The sequence below is a fragment of the Vanacampus margaritifer genome, chromosome 5 (assembly GCF_051991255.1).
Source record: "Vanacampus margaritifer isolate UIUO_Vmar chromosome 5, RoL_Vmar_1.0, whole genome shotgun sequence".
Classification (NCBI taxonomy): Eukaryota; Metazoa; Chordata; class Actinopteri; order Syngnathiformes; family Syngnathidae; genus Vanacampus; species Vanacampus margaritifer.
In genome coordinates this window covers 12687951-12710664 of record NC_135436.1, presented here as the reverse complement: position 1 = coordinate 12710664, position 22714 = coordinate 12687951, and the positions used below count along the sequence as shown (strand labels likewise).

Genomic DNA, 22714 nt, shown 5'->3' with positions numbered 1-22714 from the left:
CAGCAACAGCTCGACTCAAGCCGCTTTCCAATCATCTGCCACAGAGGCATGTCAAGTGCACATAAACATTCGATTATTTACCGGATGTTGAGCACATTACCAAATAATGTACAGAAGCAAAAAGCAAAAATTGGGCTTTTGTTAGAATGTGAGTACGAAGTGAACGAATAAGGAATATAAAATTTTAAGTCTGCTCGTGAATGGCCACACTTTTCAATATGTCATATTCCTCTCCAACCGGTACCGCACGGTTGTTTTATTTTGAATGACTTTAACCGGAAGCTGAGTTCCTTTGAAGTGACTTTTACTACCCATCCACTGAACCGCTGCAGATCAAGTGAGGAAGCATGGAGCGCCACAGGACGCGTTGGAGACACTCACCAAGGCGGCGCGGTAACGGTCAGTTTTGGACGGGTTTTTAAGTCGCGTTCAGACATTTGTGGAGAGGTTCTCCTCGATTCAACTCGGACTTTCCACTAACCGGAACTGAACTGTGACTGTTTGGCGTCACAATTTCACTGAAGACTTGGACTGATCCGCTTACCAAAAGGACGGGCATCGGGGGAGCCGAGACGCGCCAACACGGGAGACAGCGGCCGGTGACCCGGACCGGACTGGACATGCATTGGGGTTCCTTTTGGACCACGCGTATGAACATTTCACTTTGTTTTGGGCTAACAAAGTGGCTGGTGCGTGCTGCGTAAAAACCCACTTGTTCCATGTCACATGCCATTACAAAGACGAGTTTTCTCCAAGGGAACTGAGCGGAGCAAAAGAACCGAACAGCGCGGAACAATGGTGAAGTTTCATAACTCGGACCTATGGATAGCTTGGATGGTCGTTTTCTGCATGGAGGGTGAGTCTTCTTACGAAATGTGTAACTTTTTTTTTTGCTGGGAGAGTGGTACCACACAGCAGTACAAAACGATAATATTGGAGGAAACACAACCTGCCTCATTTGAGTTTTTTGAAAGAAGCCTAAGAACTTTATTTCAAAGCAACAAAGGAATCAAATTAGGAACACTACATCCATTTAATACAGTAGCAACACGCGGTATATCTATTTTAAAGCACTTAATACTTTTCATGTAATAATAATAATCATAATTATAATCACCACGTAAATAACATTTAAAAAAGAAAAAAAGCATGTGAACTGTGGCATTGGGCGCGTGTCACACAGCTCTTTCATCTCCGCCTACCACCCCACCCCACCCTCTCTATCCCCCTTAATACTTATTTTACCCGGCAGTCAAATCCCCACATTTCCACCAAACTAAAGCACCGATTTCAAATGACGTTTCCTCAGCGTGCAAGCATCTCTGTCCTCGGCACTTTCGACTGTGCACGTTTTATCCCTTGCGCGCGTGCGCTTGTCTGCCTCTCTCACCCACGCAACGCAACTGTTGCAGATACACGAAGTGGGTGAGGAGTGTGTGTTTTGAAATAAACACTAAGGCCTGGGTGGTTAGGCTGCGCTGGTAATCCATCCGATTAACAACAAACCCGCTGACCAGGCAGCACTACGCACGCGCATGTGTGTGAGTGTGACCTGCTACACACATTTGTTGATTTAGCTTACTTCACTTGTCAGGTGCTGTCAATGAAAACAGGCAGGCAAGCAAGCGTGGAAGCACAGCGAGTTAGACTATATCATGTCTGAGAGACACTGTTCTTTCGAATTAAAATCTAACTAATGTTTTTGAACGGAAATAGTCCCGGAGTATTAAACGACAGATCTTTTAAAAGTACTTAACACTACTTACAATATATCAGAGGGTTCTATTGATGCTTGAAATTGTTGAAAATATGAAATGGCAATTAATTACATTTCTTAAAACACACTCCAAACGATGACAACTTGGTGCTTATCTGACTAGATCAGTGGTTTGATGGAACCCCAGGGGTTCGGTGAGTGAGTTTCAGCCGCACCCGACTCAAATGATACATAATGATCTGCTGCAGGGAATTTAGTGCGCTTAGTAGTCGACCTGTGACTGTTTGCGATGGTACGTCGTGTGATTTCTTTTTTATTGTAATCCCTTCAAACTATCTATGTCACACACAAAAATAACATAGTTGGACCGGATATGTGCGATATCATATGAATTCACATGTATGGTGTTCCGCAGGGTTCAATTCCAGGGCCACTGCTCTTTTTTTCATTGCACCTGCGTTCCATCTTAAGAAAGCAGAGCTGGTTGTTTTAAAATGTTGCGTGATGGGAGTCAGCGTCCTAACTGCATGATTTGCAATGCTACGTTTAGCAACTATCTTATAATAAATCATATATACTAGCATGGATAGCGGTCTCCAAATATAATAATTCATCACTCCTAAAAAGGGCAAGTTTTTTTTCCTCAAACAATAGCAATACATAATGGTGCTTTGAGCGCTGACCATGTCCCAACTCCCTGTCAGCTTTTCCAATGGACCATATTTACACATACAAACGCAGACACGGCCTGTCAATTTGGATGTGACAGGCTTGGTGTTAAGATTGAATTTAGTTGTGATTGTCGAAGTGTTCCGCTTGGCTGTTCACTTATTTAGCCGTATTCCTCTACAAAGGGTGTGTACTCACTTTTACTCAGGTTCTTCCCCTCTTTCTCTCTCTCTCTCTCTCGCACACACACACTAACTAAGCTTGTTAGATTGGTTCAATCTGGGCTATTGTGTAACAAAATGGTTCAGACAAAAAAGACGACACTCTTCTTCATCCTTCTAGTCCGTCCATGTCCGAATGCAAGTTTTCAAGGCCACTGATTGAAAATCAACACAAGCGGTTTTGAGGGACAGTTCCTCCTCTTCTTCACTCTTCTAGTGTCTCAGTGGGGAGTCACAAGTGTGTCTATAAATAAATTCCAGTATATTGATTGTCGTTGCTTGTTTTGGCTGTGTGTACTGACCTCAACGCTTTGCATGTCACAATTTATCCGTAGATTGATCGTCTGATTATGTCAGCAGACACTGGATAGTTTGTTGCGGTATTTTGTGACCTTTACTTTATTTCAGTGGTAACTTGGCATTATGATCAGGGTGTTGGCTCTACCCCTCAAATCCCAGATATTGTTTTTCTTTCTTTTTAATGGATACTGTATGTCTACAGTATTTAATACAGACCAAATAATTAACTAATTTGTATAAATTTACTGATAGGTGCCGATACCAATTTGACGAATATCGGTATTGACCTTTTTAAAAAATCCGGTGGCCAGTAATAAATCACTTTAAAATTGTGTTAACTTCAGGGAACTATTCATTAAAAAAATCACTTAACTTTATAAGAGTTGCTGCTGACACTGGGAGTTGAACTTTCAGTTCAAATTTTAAAACAAAGATGTCTATTGTATAAGATAAACAAACAAATAAAGAACATTTTACAAATCTGAAGTGTTCTTTAGTAAACGTACATGCTTAAAGACATTCCAGCAAAGTTAAGAGTTGGAGTTTGTATTATTATTTTTGTATGGCAATATTTTCCCTTTTCGTGAAAGTAAATATCGGTTTACGGCCTCCTTGACTATAAATAATTGTTATTTTATTGTGTCGGCCCTAAAAAAAAAATATTGGTCTATCTAATATAGATCAACTTCATATAAACATCTAAATTTGAAAACCTTGGGTTTTTTCATCTGGATTTTGATCAATGATTTTTCTGGAAAAATATACATCAAGTTGCACAGAAACTCAATTGACAAGTGTAAATTTGCAGCTTGTTGATGAAGTGCCTTCTTTAAATGTGAAAATGCAATTGACACTTTCACAGTGTTAATGCTGAGGTGTAGGTGAGATGAAGTTAAATTTACATTTAGGGCTCAACACAACTCTGCCCCTGGTCGCCATGGTGACCTGTTTTTACAGCCCTGCTGAAATGACCTTGCCTTCTTAAAACTGGCCCGCTTAGACAGGCGTTAAGTGTGCTGTAATTTCTGATTCTTAGGGTATTTTGACCAAAATATCTGAGAGACATTTCATTTTAAAATGTGAAAACATTATTAGCTCTCCCTTAAGTCGCCTTGAAATATTTGTCATTGTTTTAGGCCTTATGAAGGGAAGTTTCCAAAACAAGAAACAGCGGCGGCTCTATGCTCTTAAACTGATTGGTTCAGCTACTGTCACAATGAACCCCTCATGGCGATATCAGCACAGAGCTGCTCTGTGCTTGTACCCAGGCTTACTGTTTTCACCCAGAACAACCCTCAAGGGGTGCGGGCTGAACCGACATTGAGCTTCAATCAATTGAGCACATTCAATTAAAGGGGATGCGGGGGCTTGGAACTTTTCAACTTTGTCCCGCCGAGCAATTAGAATTTTCCCGGAAATGTTGAGATTGTCCAACAGCGCACATGACATTGTCCGTGTGTTTACACAACAACTCGGGGTGTTTGTCGAGCTCTTTGGCATTCAGGGCGTTGCATACTGACATCAAGCTGAATTTGCACTTTCTTTGTGAACTTTATAACCTTTCAAAGTTTGAAAACACACATCTAGCCTGGTGACTTTTGATCAGTCTGTCACTCAAACTATGCAGGATACTAAATGCTTCTATAGAAGGCAGTGATGAACGGCACTTTAAACCACAATTTTGTTTGGTTGGGGGGACACGTGAAGTATTATGAAAGCATGAACATTGTGTGAGAATGTTTATAGAGCAATGCATGTGCCGGCTTTCCATTTTTAGGCTGTGCTCACACGTGTAATTTGGTTCTCTGGTGCGGAACAAAGCAGAAGATGATAAATAGTGCATAAAAAAATATGGATAAAGCTGAGTGAACAGTGTTAGTGGCATGTTATGTGACAAACTTCCAACTATCAAACTAATATAGTACTGCTGTCCACTGATACACTTGATGGTGTTTTTTTTACCAGGTGAGAAGTCACAAACAAAGTGTCAACTAGTATGTTACGTATTTAGTATAAGCTTAGCAAGACTCGGAAAAAGAAAAAACGTTTTTCTTTGTGGAGCAGTTTTGCGAATCAATGACTTCATTTGAGGAGCAACTTCCTTGTGGAAATGCAAGGACCTGAAGCAAGGGTTTTATTAAACAATATGACAATAGAAGGAATGAATGTTTTTCTTTTGTTTAGAATCAGCAGTTTTCATTTCTTAAAATTGACATCATAGCTCTGCTGTACTGACTTGCATAGCCTACCGAAGCTAATCTGTTCCGGTTCTGTAGTGAGTATGATTTTCTCCCCAGAATCCGGAGACGTTACTAATTTCCCTATTATTTTGCTGTTCAAATTTGTATGTTCTTCGCATTAATGCGATTCCAGGCAGATGAAGTGTCATGGATCATCTAAGGACTTAGTTGTCTTAAACGTGCTAGCCATGTCACTTTAGGTTAGCTTAGCCTTAGCAATTAGCATGAATTTGCCATCTTTTGTTGTCATCCCTTTGTGAGTGTGACACTTAAGAAATGTATCTTATTCACCGCCACGCTGGGATGATTACTGATTTAGGAGCGACTCTGCAATGTGTTTAGGTGCACCAGCTTAAGCTGTTGGTAGCTAACTGCTAATGCCTAAGTAGCACAGCTAGCGCTTATCTTGACCTCCAACTACCTGCCGTTAGGTGACGCGAGTTTAGCGAGCATTTTGGGATGGTCTTGGCGGTTCTTGTTACACTTCTTTTGAAAGTTGTCTCAATGGTTGGTTCCCAGTTTTGCCGTTCAATGTGTTTTGATGAGCGGAAACATTATTTTTAATATTTTTTTAAACTGCAATGAGAAACGACTTATTTCAAGCCTTGGGTTAGTGAACATTAAGTCAGTTAAAGTAATGTTCCTCATTTGTTTTACATTATTATTAAAGGATCTGTATCGGACTGATATCTAGGGTGGCCAGACGTCCGGATTTAGGCCGGACAGTCCTACTTTTCAGTGCTGAGTCCGGCGTCCTGCACAACCCTAAGCCAGACGCTGGTTTGTCCGCCTTTTAAAGAAAATGAGACGTGGTTAATTTTATGTAACCCAACATCAGCCCCACCCCTGTTTGTTACAACTGGTCTGCATATGAGACCAAAGACAACATTTTCATCCATTGCCGTGATTGGTCAAAACAAATGTGTAGAAGATGCCACTTCGTACAATCAGCTCAAAATATTGTACAGGTTGTCCCGCCTTTCAATCACTGTGGAACAGTCCTAGATTGTGAAGAACTCCCTCGAGTGAATCACAATTATCAGTCTGGCTATTGCCAGGATAGACCGGACAAGAAAGTGGACATGTTAGGGCAAAAGAGGACGTTTGGTCACCCTACCAATCTCAGAATTCATTATCGTGTCCACTTTGTGATATCGTCACCTGTAAACAGCCTACAATAAATCACTAATCGAGCAGTCCTATAATGGCAGTGGACTGATATCAGATGAGACAAGTCAAGACTGTGCAGAGTAAAAACTTTAAATGCTAACTTTTTAAGTGTAGGTTGTAATGAGACCAGAGAACCAGAGCTTGGAGAAGTGACAAGCTGCACGCACATTCTTACATCATCCCCCTTTCTGTGGATGAAACAAAACAAGATGCCTTCTTCCAAAGCATCCAACTTACAAGGTGCCTCTCACTGAGCAAATCCTGCTAAAGCTAAATTCATGTGATAAATAAATCCTCTCGGTGTCAGTTTTATCTGATAAGCAGCATTTTCCCACTGCTCTTTCCGCCTGCTGCTAAAAAGGAGCAGCTGGAACATGAGTGTTGGACAGATGGAACTTTCCACCTCGATTATTTTTCTCACTAAAAATAGTCTGTCAAAAAATTAAAAGACCGCCGGGACCGTTGGCAAAGTGCATGTTCGTGTGTGCATGTACGTATGTTTTGAGCGACAGAGGTGCGGGGAGCTTCAGACGACGCGGTCCTCAGATGACGGCGGCAGCAACCGTCCCGGGAGTGTGAATGAATAAATGATAGGCAGATATTTGGAGGAGGGAAAACGCAGCAGTCACTCCGTCATACAGCCTCTTAAGCACACATTCAAGCGGGCCCTAAAGGCTGCTCGGCAGTTGGCCAAGGTTCTGGAGCAAACATCTGACGTGGTCACTGTGGTTTGGGCATTTGAGGTTTTCACTTGGTTGTACCTTTTGTTCAGTGCGTCACATGGGAATGTCATGAGCATACCTGTAAACGTAGTTTGAATGATATCTGATTATTAAATTATCTGCAGTTGACATTCTCGGTAAGGGAGTCAGACTCCATAACAGGCCCATGCTTTGAAACGTATTCAGGCTTGCTGCTGCCTAAAAACGTCTATTTGTTGTGTGCGGTAAGAACCAGCAACTAGCGACATCATCACTCTTAAACCCAAGTCTGAAAACGATGATTTCTGCAATCCTGCAGAAACGCTTTGCATTCAGATGAGATCATCTCTTAGATTGATGCTGCTTATCAGTTGAGATTGTGTGTGTGCGCGCGCTCCGGTCTCATAAATATTTAGCGCCATCTCTCATGTCATTCACACCTTGCTGGTTCGGAAGCTTTTGACAGGATCTTTGCAGATGGGACCTCAAAATCACATCAGTAACGCAAGGGACATTTTGGCACGTACAGTGTTAAGCATACTGAGATGATTTAAAGAATTTTATTTTTACATTCTCTTAATGGTAGCCATGTCAATTGACTTTTGTAAACACTCCGCATGATATATTGCAGCACGCGGGCCAGTTTCTGCCAGTTGATCTCTGGCATTATCAATGAAAGTTGCAGTGTTTTTCATGGTAGCATTTATGGAAGGAAATGCTTCTGGGCACACATGAAACTACACGTGTGTGCCAACAGATTGTCTGTGTCCCTCAGTCCACATATATATATATATATCCCCCGGCAAGTAAATGACAGTTGATCCCAAAGGATCATGAGGTCCCTGGACGGTATTGACTGGTTCCAGTGGTTGGTTGACTGGCTAGTACTTGCATAATGCTCTTCAATAGGGCTATTAAATTATTTCTTTTAGGACAAAGTAGAAACTATTCAAGTGAACTGGAAAATAATAATAATAATAATAAAGCTTTAATTTGTGTAAGACAAGGCATTGCAAAACTAAACAAGCTGTTTTTTGTGAAAGCATTGTTCTGAATTTGAACCACCGTAATAGAATTAAATAGTATTTCCAATTGATTTGAAAGTAGCTTACATAATAATCAGAATATTGCCAGTTTTAGCCACAACTAAAAACCGGATGTTTGAAGATGAAAAATAACAAACCCTTGGCAATCCTATCCAACTAGTTAGGCTATAGTTATATAATTAATTTTCCAACTGCATGTTTAAAGATGTAAAGCAGACTTCGCATTTAGAAAATTGCTAACTTGAGGTGTGTTCTGGTACATTTCATTAGGGATTTTAGGGGTTTTATGTTTCTAAACAACATTACATATGCTGTATACTGTATGTCTTTCAAACTCTGTCTCCTAGATTACTGCAGCGCTGCATCACTAATTTGAAATGGATTGTTCATTGATCTACACCATGACTAAAATGACCCCATGGCGCTTGATGAACCCCGTGCTATGGGGAGATAACTAGGGCTGTGTATTGCCAACAACTCTACAATGCATATCACAATACGTCACATATCCTGATATGCAAGGCGATACGTATCACGATATTTTACATGACTTTGCATGCATTTTTACGAAAACAGTCATACGTACAGTATACTCAAATGATGTTTTTATTATGCTGGATGGGAAAAACTTTACACCACGGAAAACTTTATGAATGAATGTGCAATATAAATTCTGACGCCTCTGTATCAATACGGACAAACGGCAATGATATATTCCCATATTAATTTTTTGAGCACACACCTAGAGCACGGTGGCTGACTGGTTAGCACGTCCGCCTCCCAGTGCAGAGGACGTGAGATCGAGTCCGGGCTTCGGCCTTCCTGGGTGGAGTTTGCATGTTCTCCCCGTGCTTGCGTGGGTTTTCACCGGGTACTCCGGTTTCCTCCCACATTCCAAAAACATGCATGGCAGGTTAATTGAACACTCCAAATTGTCCCTAGGTGTGAATGTGAGTGTGGTTGTTCGTCTCTGTGTGCCCTGCGATTGGCTGGCAACCAGTTCAGGGTGTACCCCGCCTACTGCCCGAAGCCAGCTGGGATAGGCTCCAGCACCCCCGCGACCCTTGTGAGGAAAAAGCGGCCAAGAAAATGGATGGATGGATGGACACCTAGAGATAACGCAGGTCTCGTGACCTCCACACTATATCACTGTGCTCTCACTGGCAGTGAAGACGATATCAAATATTATACATTTATATCTTCTGTGTTAACATTGCTCGTGGGTATAGATAAAGTGAAGGTGCAAGGTAAATATTCATACTGTATATTTAGCCTGGTTGTTTGATTGTAAATGATGGCAGTTTTCGTGAAAGAAACATCAATCAATCATACGGGGCATTAGCAGGCATGAAAGCTGTCATCTCCGCTGTACTACATCCGCATTATGTCCAATTGATTCTATTTGTGAACGGAGCAGGCCATTGTCTGGAGAATTTACAGCCCGCCAGCGATATTCTTGATGACGTCTATTATCTGACTCTTGTGGAAGTGTTCAATACGAGCATCCAGGGGAGAAGAAAACATTATTCATAAAAAAAAAAAAAACCCTGCACAGACATCCATTCACGAGCTTCTTGTTTACTATCAAAACTATTTGACGCCTCTTTTGAAACAATGTAGTGAACGTACAAAAGTGTATTAAATCAAAATGATCTCACTGATGTTTTGACACTCTAACGCACAATACAAATACAGAATCTAGATTACAGGAAAAAATGATGACAAAAATAAAAAATAATAAATCAAAATAATGTTGGATGGAAATGCCGTCAGATCTCCTCATACACCGTTGTTGTTCTTTGCTCTGTCATTTGCTTATTATATCTGTTCAGTCGGCGCAGACTGAAGAGCGGTGATAAAATCACCTCTGCCCCTGACATATCATTCATGATAGATGGAGACACAAGAGTGTGAGATTTCTATGCCTGCACTATTGTTAATAAAAGATGGTCCAATATCCTGATTGACCGTATTGAGTTTGAACATGTAGTGTGTGTTTCGGTGTATAATAATAACAATGAAAAATGCTCTAAAAATCAATGATAGTTGTCTTTGGTGTCCCATTTGGAATTGGATGTATACAATTTAGTACCTTCATCAATACGTAATATTATGGTATAGGAGGCCCCACTGTAAAACCTCGTCTCTCGTAACCTCGTAAATTCTGAAAGTACAACATTTGTGAAAAGTAGAAAAACAGAACACTTTTGTGCCTGTTAATGCTTTGTTGGTATTTGAACATATCTGTTATTTCTTATTTTAAAATATATAAAAGAAATAACAGCCCTTGCAAATCTAATAACCTGAGTCACTGAAATGAAAATGTTTGGCCGAAACCGAAAATGAAAAAATGCTTGGCCGAAAACTGAAACGGCGAAAAAAAATGATGCCAATTTTTACTATCAATTGAATTTATTATAATTAATTACAATTATAATATTATAATAAAATAATTATTTGGCACTGGCATTTTAACAAAGCACAATATATATTGAAATGTGCCCACAACGCAGACATGTTGGCTAATGGTACATTAAACACCAAACGAGGGTTGAGCATTTTCTGGCGGTGCGATTGCACTTTATAGTCAATGTAGTTCGCACAGGCGGAAATGGATGCGTGTGGCCCGCGGGACAAGGTGCGGCGCACTTAAAATCGGCATTAAAGCTTATTTAAAAATAAATAAATACATTTGTTCGCACCAGCTAATCGGCTTCGGGAACGCACTGCAAAGTAACACACGGCGTCCTATACAGGTCTGTCGCCACCTGGAGTAAGTGTTTCCGTGTTTAAAACTGTTGATAGCAATAGTGCTAGCATTTGCTGGTGAAAAAGTGGAAGCGTTGGAGGGGCTCTTATTTAAAAAAAGGTAAGGCACTGCTGGAGAAAGAGTGGCTCACCTGTACTGCAGTACTCGGCAATTCTGTCTTTTTTCGACCCTCTTAAATGTTGTACACCAAGCGACGCCTCTCCTCCGGTGTGTGCAATGACTCCGGGAGTTGCTGCGACCGACCGGTGCAAACTCACACGGTAAAAAGCCAGCGAGTGCATTCGCTGTTTAAGTCAAACAAACACTTGTTTGCAGCGTTTTTTTTTTTTTTGCTTGCGTCACCACAACCTAATTCGGCCATATTCTTTCGGCTTTAATTTTATTTTTGGGTGGCCGAATATTCGGTACATCACTAATTTAATGAAACTACGGTACAAGTGCTACCAGTGGAAGTTAATACAGTATAAAGCTTTGCATCTATTAAACATCCTTAAAACTATGATGTTGACTAAGCTAATCTGCGTATTTACATACCAAATAGGCATACATTGTTTTTTAATTTAATTTATTTTCTATTTTTCAAACTTACTTTAGAGAAATATGAAAAGGTAAGGTGCTTGTTAAAGCCATGTGTTATTATGGCATGGTCATCCAACTGCAAATTACATACCATAAAAAAAGCAACATCAAATCAAATCAGCAGATTTGGTCATACAACATTTCCCAACCCCCACCATCTAAAACCCGATTGGATTTCAAATTGCTCCCACAATCACATCTATCTGATTGCCACATGCCGTATGTACGTCAGCCTGGCCTCCAATCACAATGTGCATGCTGCCAACAATCAAAAGGATGTTAGAGAGCAGCAGAGCATTTCAGAGCAAACTTGATATTCCAGATACCGCAAGCACCTTAGGAAAATACGGAAAAGCTGTGTGAAGCATCAAATACAATAGTCTTCCGATCCAATAATCGGTTTTAAGGTCACTGCAGGTGCCAGGAAGGGCTGCCTTTTTCCAGCAGGGATGTGATTTTTCCGCTAATTCGCGGAATTCCGCTTTTTTTATCCCCCCCCCCAAATTTTTATTTTTATTTTTTATTTATTTTTTTATTTTTTATTTATAGTAGTTCATTGTGTATGCACATGACTCCGACAGATAACATCTTCTGCTATAACAAAGACATTTGTGGTATGCTCTAATATGAGTTACTTTTCATTTGGTCATGATACAATTATTTGTTCATGAAATTTGAACTCTTCAACATTATTTATGTGTTAACTTAGTAATCACATTAGTTAGATATGATGATATTCTCAGTGATAGTTTTTAAAAGCAAAGACAGTCCAATGTTTTTGAATGTGACTGATTTTGAGTTGACTAAAACTGCCATTTTATATGGGATAGTTCAATATACATTGAAAATTTATGCTGTTGTTTTGTCTATTTCTTTGTCATGTGAGTGCATTGAAAGTACTTAAAAACACGGAAAACCCATGAGCTTCGGGGGGCTACGCCCCCCGTGTCCCCCCACCAGGGCACTGCCCTGGACCTAGCTGGGCGCCAGCGGCCCCCAGACCCCCGGCTAAATTTTCAGATGATTTCACTTTGGTCAAATCACATCCCTGTTCCAGGATCATTCTGATGCTTACTTCCTGGCACGTGACATTTACACCATTGGAAATTTGTCTTATGTTTGTGTTTTGACTCAATTCTATCTTGCACTTATAATGGGATTGGTAAAAAAAAAAAAAAGTGGACGTAAGAACATTTGGTGATAGTGTGCCACTGTGTAGCTATAATATCTGAGGTAGATTGTTTATTTTCATTTTTATGAATCTTTGTCCATTCGTTCCCTAGGAAATCTGAGGTTGTTATTGTTGACATTTAACATTTTCAATTTATATTTTTACTGTTTTTGAATTTACTTATAAGTATATAGATGCCATATAACTATGTGCAGTTAAATGAATCACACTGTGATAATGTTTTTGTGAAATATATTGGAATCTCTCACTCCCTTCCAGCTCTTGAGATAAGAATGTGTATGTTTTAAAAGTTGTCAAGTTCTCATGTCATTAGTCATTTGGTGGTCAAAGCCTGTCTACATAATTTCTCCGAGGCTGGTGGGGAGCTGAGATAATCGTATCAGTATCATCATGTCTGCTTATTAAGAACACTAATTCTTTGTCAAATCTAAGGGCGGGAGTATTCTTTTTACAAGTATAAAGCAACTGTGTGTTTTCATATTCGACACACTGGAAGCTTAACATCACCTTTCGAATGTAAGCTATTCTCCTGTGTCATAAGAGCTCTTAATAAAATCCTTGCAAGGAACTTTTTCATACGATCTCAATTCTGCAATTTATTTGAACACGCAAAAGATTACACTTAATAAAGTAATCAAATAATGCCTTCATTATCCAACACAGCTTGTCTCAAAATCTCTGTTTTAGTTGGTTGGTAAAGCAAAGGGGATTTTAGCAGATGGAATGTTAGATGGGTTATTTTGTGAATCTGAAACCGACAAAACAAGAAGTAAATTGTTTAAAAACTAAAATATTGACTGTTTTTGTTTGTATAGCAAAGAAAGCAAAACAAGTCAACCGAATGAATGTCCACTGGCTACTCTTGCATTCCAATGTGGCTCAACTTGAATCATTTCATTATAGTCAATCACTACCGATAAGATAAAGGTTGTTATTGTGTACAATAATTAACTAGCACAACATGATTTCAACTCATTTCCCCTCTTTCATACATTTTAAACACTTACTACAGAGTTGATACGGGAAAAGTATGGACAACATTTTGTAAAAGAACAAAAAAATAAATAAATAAAATAAACTGCGTGTTTATTTTGTGAAAACATTATCTGTTGATACGAGTGTTGGAGGCTGAATTGTCTTTTGGCTTCACTGAGAATGTGAAAGGTTCGTTGTCAAACGTTGGCAATTGCCATAGAAAATGGATGAATTAAAAAAATAGGTTGAAGCCAGAAATGTTGAAGCTCAAATTTGATTCCCAAGGGTTGCCCGCCATTGTTTTGGTGTGTCACTGCAGGGAGTCCTATGCGGCTTCACACTGGGCGTCTTTGGCGTAGAACAAGGTCCGTGTTATAACGATTATGTGTCATGGTGCTCGCCTTACGTTTCAGTCTAAATTGCTTCCCCACTTTCAACCGAATAGCTCGACATAAGCACGTTGGGCCACGATACGCCCACTCGCAGTTTTTCTTTTAATAAGTCTGTATGAGGCGCAACATGCGACTTTTGACTCCCATAAATAAGCGTACCTGCTTATTTCGAGCCTTGCTGTATATTGATACAGCTGGTGATCGACTGGCTTCACAACCAAAAACATCGATTAGCAAGTTTTAGTCTCTTTCACATTGTCCATCCAAAGTGGCATTTTCACGACTATTTCACAACTTGCTGTCCCGTGTGTAAAGGGACTGTGATGGATGTGGAGGTTGAAGTCGACCAGTGAAATTTTCCGGCTTCCAACATTGCATCCGAGGTGGAACATCTCCAGTCGCGTTGTAACTTTTTAACACCTGAGGCTCATCTGCCGCCGATGTTCCGACATCGCCACATTTACGAGCCAGCCTGCATCAGCTGTGTTGAGTGCAAAAGCAATTAAATCCCAGCTCTATTGTCACGCTTATAACGTGCCAATTTAAAGGGATAGTAGTCTCAAAAATGTGCATTTTTTATTCTATAGTGACTCATTTATGTCTTTACAATTCTTGATCTTCGCCAAACTTGAATAGGTGCTTCCTTGGCATATGCTCAGCCCTCTACAACAATGAATGAGGAATTTATTAGACAGATTACTGGAATCCTGTTAACTACTGTATCGCCACACACGCACACACGCGTGCAAAACGACGCACGTTTGTGCAATGTCAAGCAAATCCCTGCAGTTACCATCTATTCAACTGGGGTAATTACCCAGAGACTATTAAATTGTTACTGTCTGCGCAATTATGGCCAAGCATGTGCAATTCCACTTTGCTATCGCTTCCATTGTTATGCCATGACACAAAGCGTGTGAAGATGATAGAGAATGGTATTGTTTAGATTATTGATGGACAGAAAGAATGAGTGAAGAGAGGAGAGACAGAAGGGTGGGGAGTGTTTTCACAGGGCGAACTCTCGAGACTCTTATAAACATATCTCATAATCAATGACACAACATCAAATGATCCATCTTGCCTGGCCTGTAAACGGTTGACATTTTCCTTTTATTAAAGCTGCGAGATGGAACAAAGGGTTTGAATGATGACATGCAATGATCAATGACGTCATTGTACTCGGGAGGGGGCTGCTTTATTAACGCGGGCCTTTGTCCCGTTTCAGAACAATTTCTTTGTATTTAGAAGATGATTTGGGAATGGAATGTGGGTCTCGGATGGCCACAGCAGAACACGCTCCTTCTACTTTACTCATTATTGTCAAGCACAATTGTGGTGGAGCAGTTGTAAAATGGATTTGAAATGAACGTAAAGGGGGTCTCTATAGTGTCATGACCACTTTGCATTGGCATAATAAAACGTGGGCTCCTATATACAATGAGAATAATAGGAATGTTGGACAATGATTGTGAGAAATAATGTCATTTTATTTGTGCGCCACCAACATGTCCATAGAATGGAAGCGTGGAACAGTCTATGTGGAGTAAAAAGAAACATGTTTTAAACATATTTGAAAGTACGTTCAAACGTTAATGCTAAAAATGTACCTTTTTTCCCATAATGCCACGCAGTATTGACTTGTGCATGCGTATAGTCCGTGGCATTATGGGGGAAAAAAATGCAGAACGGAAATCATGCACTGCAGACATTATAATAAATCATAAAAATTACGAATAAACAATGTTTACTGAATCATATCCAAATGCTATTAAAATTATTATTATTTTTATTTTTTTTACTTGCGCATATGCGAGTGGCATTATAGCCTTTAACCTACAAGTACGCTCAAACGTTATTGCAAACATACGTACTTGCAGGCTAAATGGTAAAAACATACTTTTTTCCCCACCCATTAATGCCATGGAGTATTGACTTGCACATGCACAAACACTAAATTACGAATAAACAATCAGGGGTTGGTATCGATTCTAATTTCCTCAATTGATTCGATTTTGATTCTCATGAGTTTAGTTCGGATCGATTTTTCCCGATACGATGTGCTTCAATTCAATCCAATTTTGATCAATTATGGCACATCAATTCTTCTTAAATGTCAAGGACATGATAAAACCTCCACAAATATTAAATTCCAAAGTAAAATTTTCAAAGATAGTAACTGGTCAAATGATTTCATTTATTAATGAAAGTAACACGTGTTATAATCACTTAACCCCTGGGCGTTATTTTATTTTGAAATGGCTTGGTCAGAACCAACAAAAAGCCAAAAAATGGTCAGATAACGCCCAGGGGTTAAAGGTGCATTGTGCTGTTTAAAAAGGTAATGTTAAAGCTTTTTCTACATCCACCTGATGAGTGCAAAGAGCCCTGACTGTTTTACTCTGACTGCACCTATCAGCTTTCATCTTCCCTTTATAGTAGAGTGTGCGGACCCGTTTCTTTGGGGAGGGAAGGGGCGGAGTTTTTCTTACCTCATTTAAAGTCATGTCTTCGTTTTTCAACTGTGGCTGTCGCTTTTAGATCATGCACGTACTCGCACGCGCACCATGAACGAGCCTGACACAGATGCTGCAGTTACGCTTTAAGCCAGAGGTGGCAGTCGCGAGTAAAAAAGTGACAAACTGCACAAAGATCCTTTACACGAACAACGCTACAAACTGGCCCTCGAACACGTTGTGAAGGTGTCTCTTATGAATTGACACTTGTTTCGATAAGGATGTACTAATATGAATCTGCTGTATAACAAGCACCGAGCAAATGTTTGTGAAGTCACTCATTTCCATTCCTGAGAATCTGATTCTTGTTGAAATGCCAGTGCAGATGGACAGAATTCTTAAGAGGCCAGCAATGTCTGCAGAGTTTAACTCGTGTGAATTGTGCCAATGTCGACCAATACCAGGTTGGGGCCCGGCCGCTGCTGCCCGCTCAAGTCCCTGGCAGCGAGAACAAGGCCTGTTTGTTTGGCAGCGACCCGCTGACAAGAAACATAATGCATTCAAATGCTAATGAGCCGTTGAATACATGACCAGCATCGCACCTTATCCTCCCTAAAGTATATGAATGTCTGTATAAGTCAAACACGCTGTCATAAAGTGAAATGCACACACCCACAAACACAGACTGCTTACTGTCTGCTACAAAAGCGCCTGATCGGTCTCATCACCAAGGAGACCAGCACTAAGCGGGCGCCTGGCAGAGACAGACTGCCATTTAGCATTTAGGACCCCACAAAGCTTTCAGGCAGAGAATGGAGGCCTTTTTCAATAAAAGGGAAAATGAAACACAAGGCAATGCTTTAGTCACAGAGAGAAATCGGAGAGAATGAATGAGTGTTTGAGATTCACATTAGAGAGCAGAAGAGGAAGCGGGCAGGTTAGCAACAGATCGACACAGCTGGAGCGATACAAAAGCACCACGAAAGGCAAGAGGAGAAGATTGTTTCTCCTTTACATCACTGACTGAATAACCATTGAGAGTGATTTGTCTAACTAACATAAAACCCCCTTTGGAGCTTTAAGAGGCACGTGTGAATTTTAACTGACGTCATAAGCGAGGGGTTCTATTAATAATCATATCCACCTGAGTCTCCGCCGTGCAAGGGCGAGAAATGCAGTGAAAATGAAGTGCAAAGAACCATTATTTTTGATTTATCCTTATGCAATTTAGGAAAAGAATGAATCTGGGGTTGGAAGAGGAAATTATATGAGAAAACTGTAAATCAACTACTCGGCCACTAAGAGCCCTCTGCCTCGTGAAGCGCAAGTGAAAGATTGAGTATGTGTTAAATGGGTTAAGCTTGGAGGAAGTTAAGCTATGCCGAACGCCAGATGTAGAGCTGTTGGGAATACAGACACACACTCAACAAATAATCAGCGGTGGTGAATGTTTATCTGTCTTCCACATGCTTGCTTGTGCACAACTAACTTTGCGCCCATGTTGTCACTACATCATCTTCGGCATCCCAAGGGGACATATGCAGAAAATGGACGTAAGTGTGCAAATACGTTTGAACGTCCTTGCAAATATCTTTATACGTACTTACAAATACGTTTACATGTATTTGCAAATACATTTGTATGTACTTGTAGGCTAAAGGCTAAAAATGTCATTTAAAAAAATCCGCATAATGCCATGTGGTATGTTTTTTGCCTATATTATACCAAAATGTTTGAAAATTAAGCAATCATTCTTTATAGTGTTGAAAAAAATGTAATAATCAATATCGAATCGATTTTCCTTTTCAAGCCCTATATCAATTTTCCCAGAAAAACTTAAGAAAATTTAATTTTAAAGGCCATTTTTTTTGTATCCGACTTTTTCTAGAAATTTACTATTCACATGAATTTAAAAGTATTTTCTTACATTTAAGACTTGACTTAATGCACTTTAAGATCATATTTACAACTAATTAGATTATGAAAGTATTTTCATCTCACCCTTGCTGATGTCAATGTTTGAAACTGTTAGCAAAATGTGAATGTAGCCTCACTTCACTAATTCCTCCCACCTTGAGTTTCTGACCATTTCTAAAAGTGAATAGTCGTTGAAAATAGTCACAGAGAACGCATATCTAGCGTCAACAAAAGCAGCGCTAGCAATACTGAGCTACCATTAGCACTGTAAACAAACCAACGTTAGCCACGACTCCTACATTGGTAGGATGACTTTTTGCAATATAATGCTACTATTACACAAAATATGACTGGTATTACAAATCAAAAAGAGGTGATAAACTTTCCTGTCGAGCAGATTACTTAATTTCTCGTCAAAATCCTCTCAGCTATCCCCTACACTCTGCTTCTCTTTGTTAGTCTTATGGCCATTTGTTGGCAAATGAGGAATGGAAATTTTCCAGTTGTTGTTCTCTATGTTTTTGCCGGTCTCTCTTTATAAAATAAAAATAAATAAATAAAAAAGTCCAATTACAATTTGAGTTGCTTTTTTGGCCTATAAACACGTCACACACATTCATTAAATATATTAAACAGACATTCATCGTCAGCATGTGAAGTACATGTGTGATAAAACATGTAAATTGGTGATATAAAGATAAACAAGCAATGTCTCACACGCCAACTGTGTGTGTCGACAATTAATGTGCGCATGGTCATGTGAGGCACGAAAGACGCTATGACTCATTACAGAGTAGACGCGCTTCACTTCTCGCCCATGTATTTGAACAGGAACTACACAAATTTATCTATTTTATTCATTTTTAATGATGAAATCATTGACATTATTGGATTGAAAAAGAAAAACAATGTAAAGCACGGACCAGAGAACTAAAATGGAAAATGATTTAATGTAATCATTATTCGCTTTTTTTTTCTTTCTTTCTTTTTTTTGCAGCAGAGGTAAGGCTTGAAATAACTTCTTTTTTTTTTTCTTTGCGAGGCTGTTTTGTTTCTCACTGACTTCATTTGTGGGCCAACTTTCTAATTTCGAGAAGCAATTTTCTGCAGTTTAATTGCAGGGACCTGAAGCAAGGGTTTTTATTAAACATTTAAAATGACAATATTTTGAATGAACATTCGTTTTTTTTTTTAAATTCGTGTGCATAATATTTTCTTGTCTGAAAACATTTTCAGTGGGCACATTTAAAACACTCATTTCGCAGCCGAGTGTGAAGAGGTTGGTGTGAAGTCTCTCCCTTAGAGATAGGGTGAGAAGCTCAGTCATCCGGGAGGGACTCAGTGTTGAGCCGCTGCTCCTCCACATTGAGAGGAGCCAGTTGAGGTGGCTTGGGCATCTGGTTCGGATGCCTCCTGGACGCCTCCCTGGAGAGGTGTTCCGGGCATGTCCAACCGGCGGGAGGCCCCGTGAATGACTCAGCACACACTGGCATAGGAACACCTTGGGATCCCTTCATAGGAGCTGGATGAAGTGGCTGGGGCGAGGGAAGTCTGGGCTTCCGTGCTAAAGCTGCTGCCCCCGCAACCCCACACCGGGATAAGTGGTAGAGGATGGATGGATGGACATTTAAAACATAAATATAAATTTCAGTTTGAACATATTATTTCTGAATCGGTTTTATGGTCTTTAGCAAAGCTGAAACTATTTTGATTTTTTTTTTTATTGTGCAGACCTAAAAAGTTCAAATCAAAGCTCAGGACTCTATTGTGAAAACAAACAAATAGCATTACTGATATTATAATTTACTTTGGGAGCTAACTTTATATGTAGCTAATAGTCCACTCCTCCTGGCTGATGTCATAATGGAATGAAGTGATTCAGTTCTGGTTCCGATTTCGTTAAGTGCTCTTTTGTAGACATTCAATCGCCTGCAATTTTTCCGTTCAACGTTAGACACTCTCTGCTTTAACACAGTTCCAGCCAGACTTCTGTGAAAAGTGTACTGTACTCAATCACCGAAGCACTTAATTCTGGTGTTAAAAGTTACATGTCGGTCTAGGTTAGTTTAGCAATGTGAAACCAATTATTGTGAGCATTGGGAGAGGATAGGGAGGCAGAGAGTCTCCCCTGCCTGCCCTGACCGCACATTTCCCCAGGTGTGGACGTGGTGGTTTCTTGCAAATTAAATCAGTGGCACAAGATGGGGCCAAAGAGGGTTGATATTTTCACAGATTATTTTTTTTTACTCATATCTTACTGTCATGTCATTTAGATAGTTATAACAAATATGACAAAAAATTAATACGAAAAATGCAAACTTGCCCTTTAAATGCAAATCAGCACTCATATATGTCAAATCACTGAGAAACTAAGTACTGTATGTTCTTAATTAGTTCCTACTTGCTGAAAATCTTCTTGGATTATTGATGTAGCGTTATGGGTTGGATATACACTTTGCACTTCATCTCAAATGGAACTTTACTGAAAATGTCGTGTTTGATCTTATTTTATTGCACCGAGTAGTGAATGCATTTTTTACATGGGCCTTTAAATTATGGCTGTAAAGGCATTTACGTGTTCATCATGTAAGTAATTAATTTAAAGTACAGTATGTGAGGACATTAAATGAGATTTACTGTAGCTGTGTGGCTACATAGCATTTTGTGTAAATGCACATCTGCAAAAAAAATCGGTCTTTTACATTATATGATTCCATTAGCTACTTAACTACAATGTGACTTTATGTATAAAACTACGTGAGGATAATGTTATGTACATTTGGATTAATCAGAGCCAGGATCAGTGTAGCATAGAGACTATTACAATGATCCTCAACATGTTATGAAACAATGTAGGCCACATATCCTTTCCAAAGATGATCTCAAGACAAAAAAAAAAAAGAACACTCTCAGCAGAACCACCTGCATCAGGTGGTCATCATCATGTCATTTCATTCTGTTTTACAAGCTCCCTACATCAGAGTTAGTTCTCCAGATGCTCCTGAGCTATTGATTTAGGTGACACAGACTAATACTTTGATGCACTGCTAATGTGGAAGAGGTCAGCCATGTGCTTGGAGCACTCATCTCACTGGGACCAATTTAGAGCACCTAATAGTTCGACACGTGTTTTAATGTGTTATTTGCTGCTCTTCAGGTCATGTTTTAAGCATACCTACATGTATGTGTGTGTGTGTGTTTGTGTGTGGAATCTGGATACATAGGAGTTCAGGTAAGCGCTTTTGCTTGCATTAATAAGTATCGTACCGTATAACTTGACAGGGGAAATGCTCAATGTATAAATAGAGAGACTGTAATGTATAGTGTGAGAGCATATGTACGCGAGCCGAAAATCAGAAAATTCCGTTTATGGTGTGATCCAGGTTAAGAGTGGCCTCCATTTAGAAATCAGTGGTACATACAGTATCATGAGGAATAAGGAACTATAAGCCTGGGGTGAAGTGTTTTGATCATGTGCTCTCCACTATGGCTCAGCCAAGTGCTGGTTTGATAAGAGGAGATCCACACAAAAGCTACACGAAACATGCATTAGAATCAGGGTTGCACCTTTTTAGCCTGGGTCTCAGAGAATAACCTGGGGGCTGTTACCTGCTTGTTTTTTTTTTATTCCTCATCAATTTCTTAATACATTTTTCTAGACGGAGCTCATGGACAACTGAGAGGAATAAAGTACATGAATAGCTTCCAAATGCAAAAGTACAATAGTATATATTGCTCCTTAAATACTGAGAGAACGAGCAACTTCTGTTTAAAAACGGGAAAACAAATAAAGTCACCTTGATCATCACTGAATGTTCTATTATTTGCACCATACTGATGGTTTAATACACATACGCATCACAGTTCTGAGATTAGGGTTTAAAATCATTTTCTCCATTTTCATGTTTCCCCCGTGCTTATGTGCGGTACTCCAGCTTCCTCCCACATTTCAATAACATGCGTGTTAGGTCAATTAAAGACTTGAAATTGTCCTTAGGCGTGAAAATGACTGTGAGTGGTTGTTTGTCGATTTGTGGTCTGCGATTCCCTGAAGACCAGGGGTGGGGTGGGCTCCAGTTCACCTGCGTCCCTCGTGTGACAGAAAATAAAAGAATACAAAAGATGGATGGATGTTTATCTATTACTTTTCTTCTTTTTTTTTCAACTGCTTTAAAGATGATTTGTACTTTGCCACCTAAATGCAATGACTTACTGATTACATATATTGTATGTTGTAAAATCCTGTGAACATCACAAATACATTTTTATTTATTTATTGAAGAAGGCATTCTCCAAATCAGACCTGTCGTAAAAATAAATATTTTAGAGATTTCCTGTGCGATTTTCAAAAAATACATCAAAAGCAGTGTTG

General features: G+C 39.6%; 1 protein-coding gene across 2 annotated transcripts in view; it reads left to right on the top strand.

Moving 5' to 3' along the window:
• The first annotated feature begins 340 nt into the window (after positions 1–340).
• Positions 341–22714, top strand: part of igsf11 (immunoglobulin superfamily member 11) — a 117797-nt gene continuing 95423 nt past the window's right edge. For both annotated transcript variants that reach the window (XM_077566698.1, XM_077566697.1), the window contains exon 1: positions 341–856. In XM_077566698.1, the coding sequence (XP_077422824.1) occupies positions 727–856 (130 nt within the window). In that variant the 5' untranslated portion in view covers positions 341–726. The remainder of the gene's footprint in view (positions 857–22714) is intronic.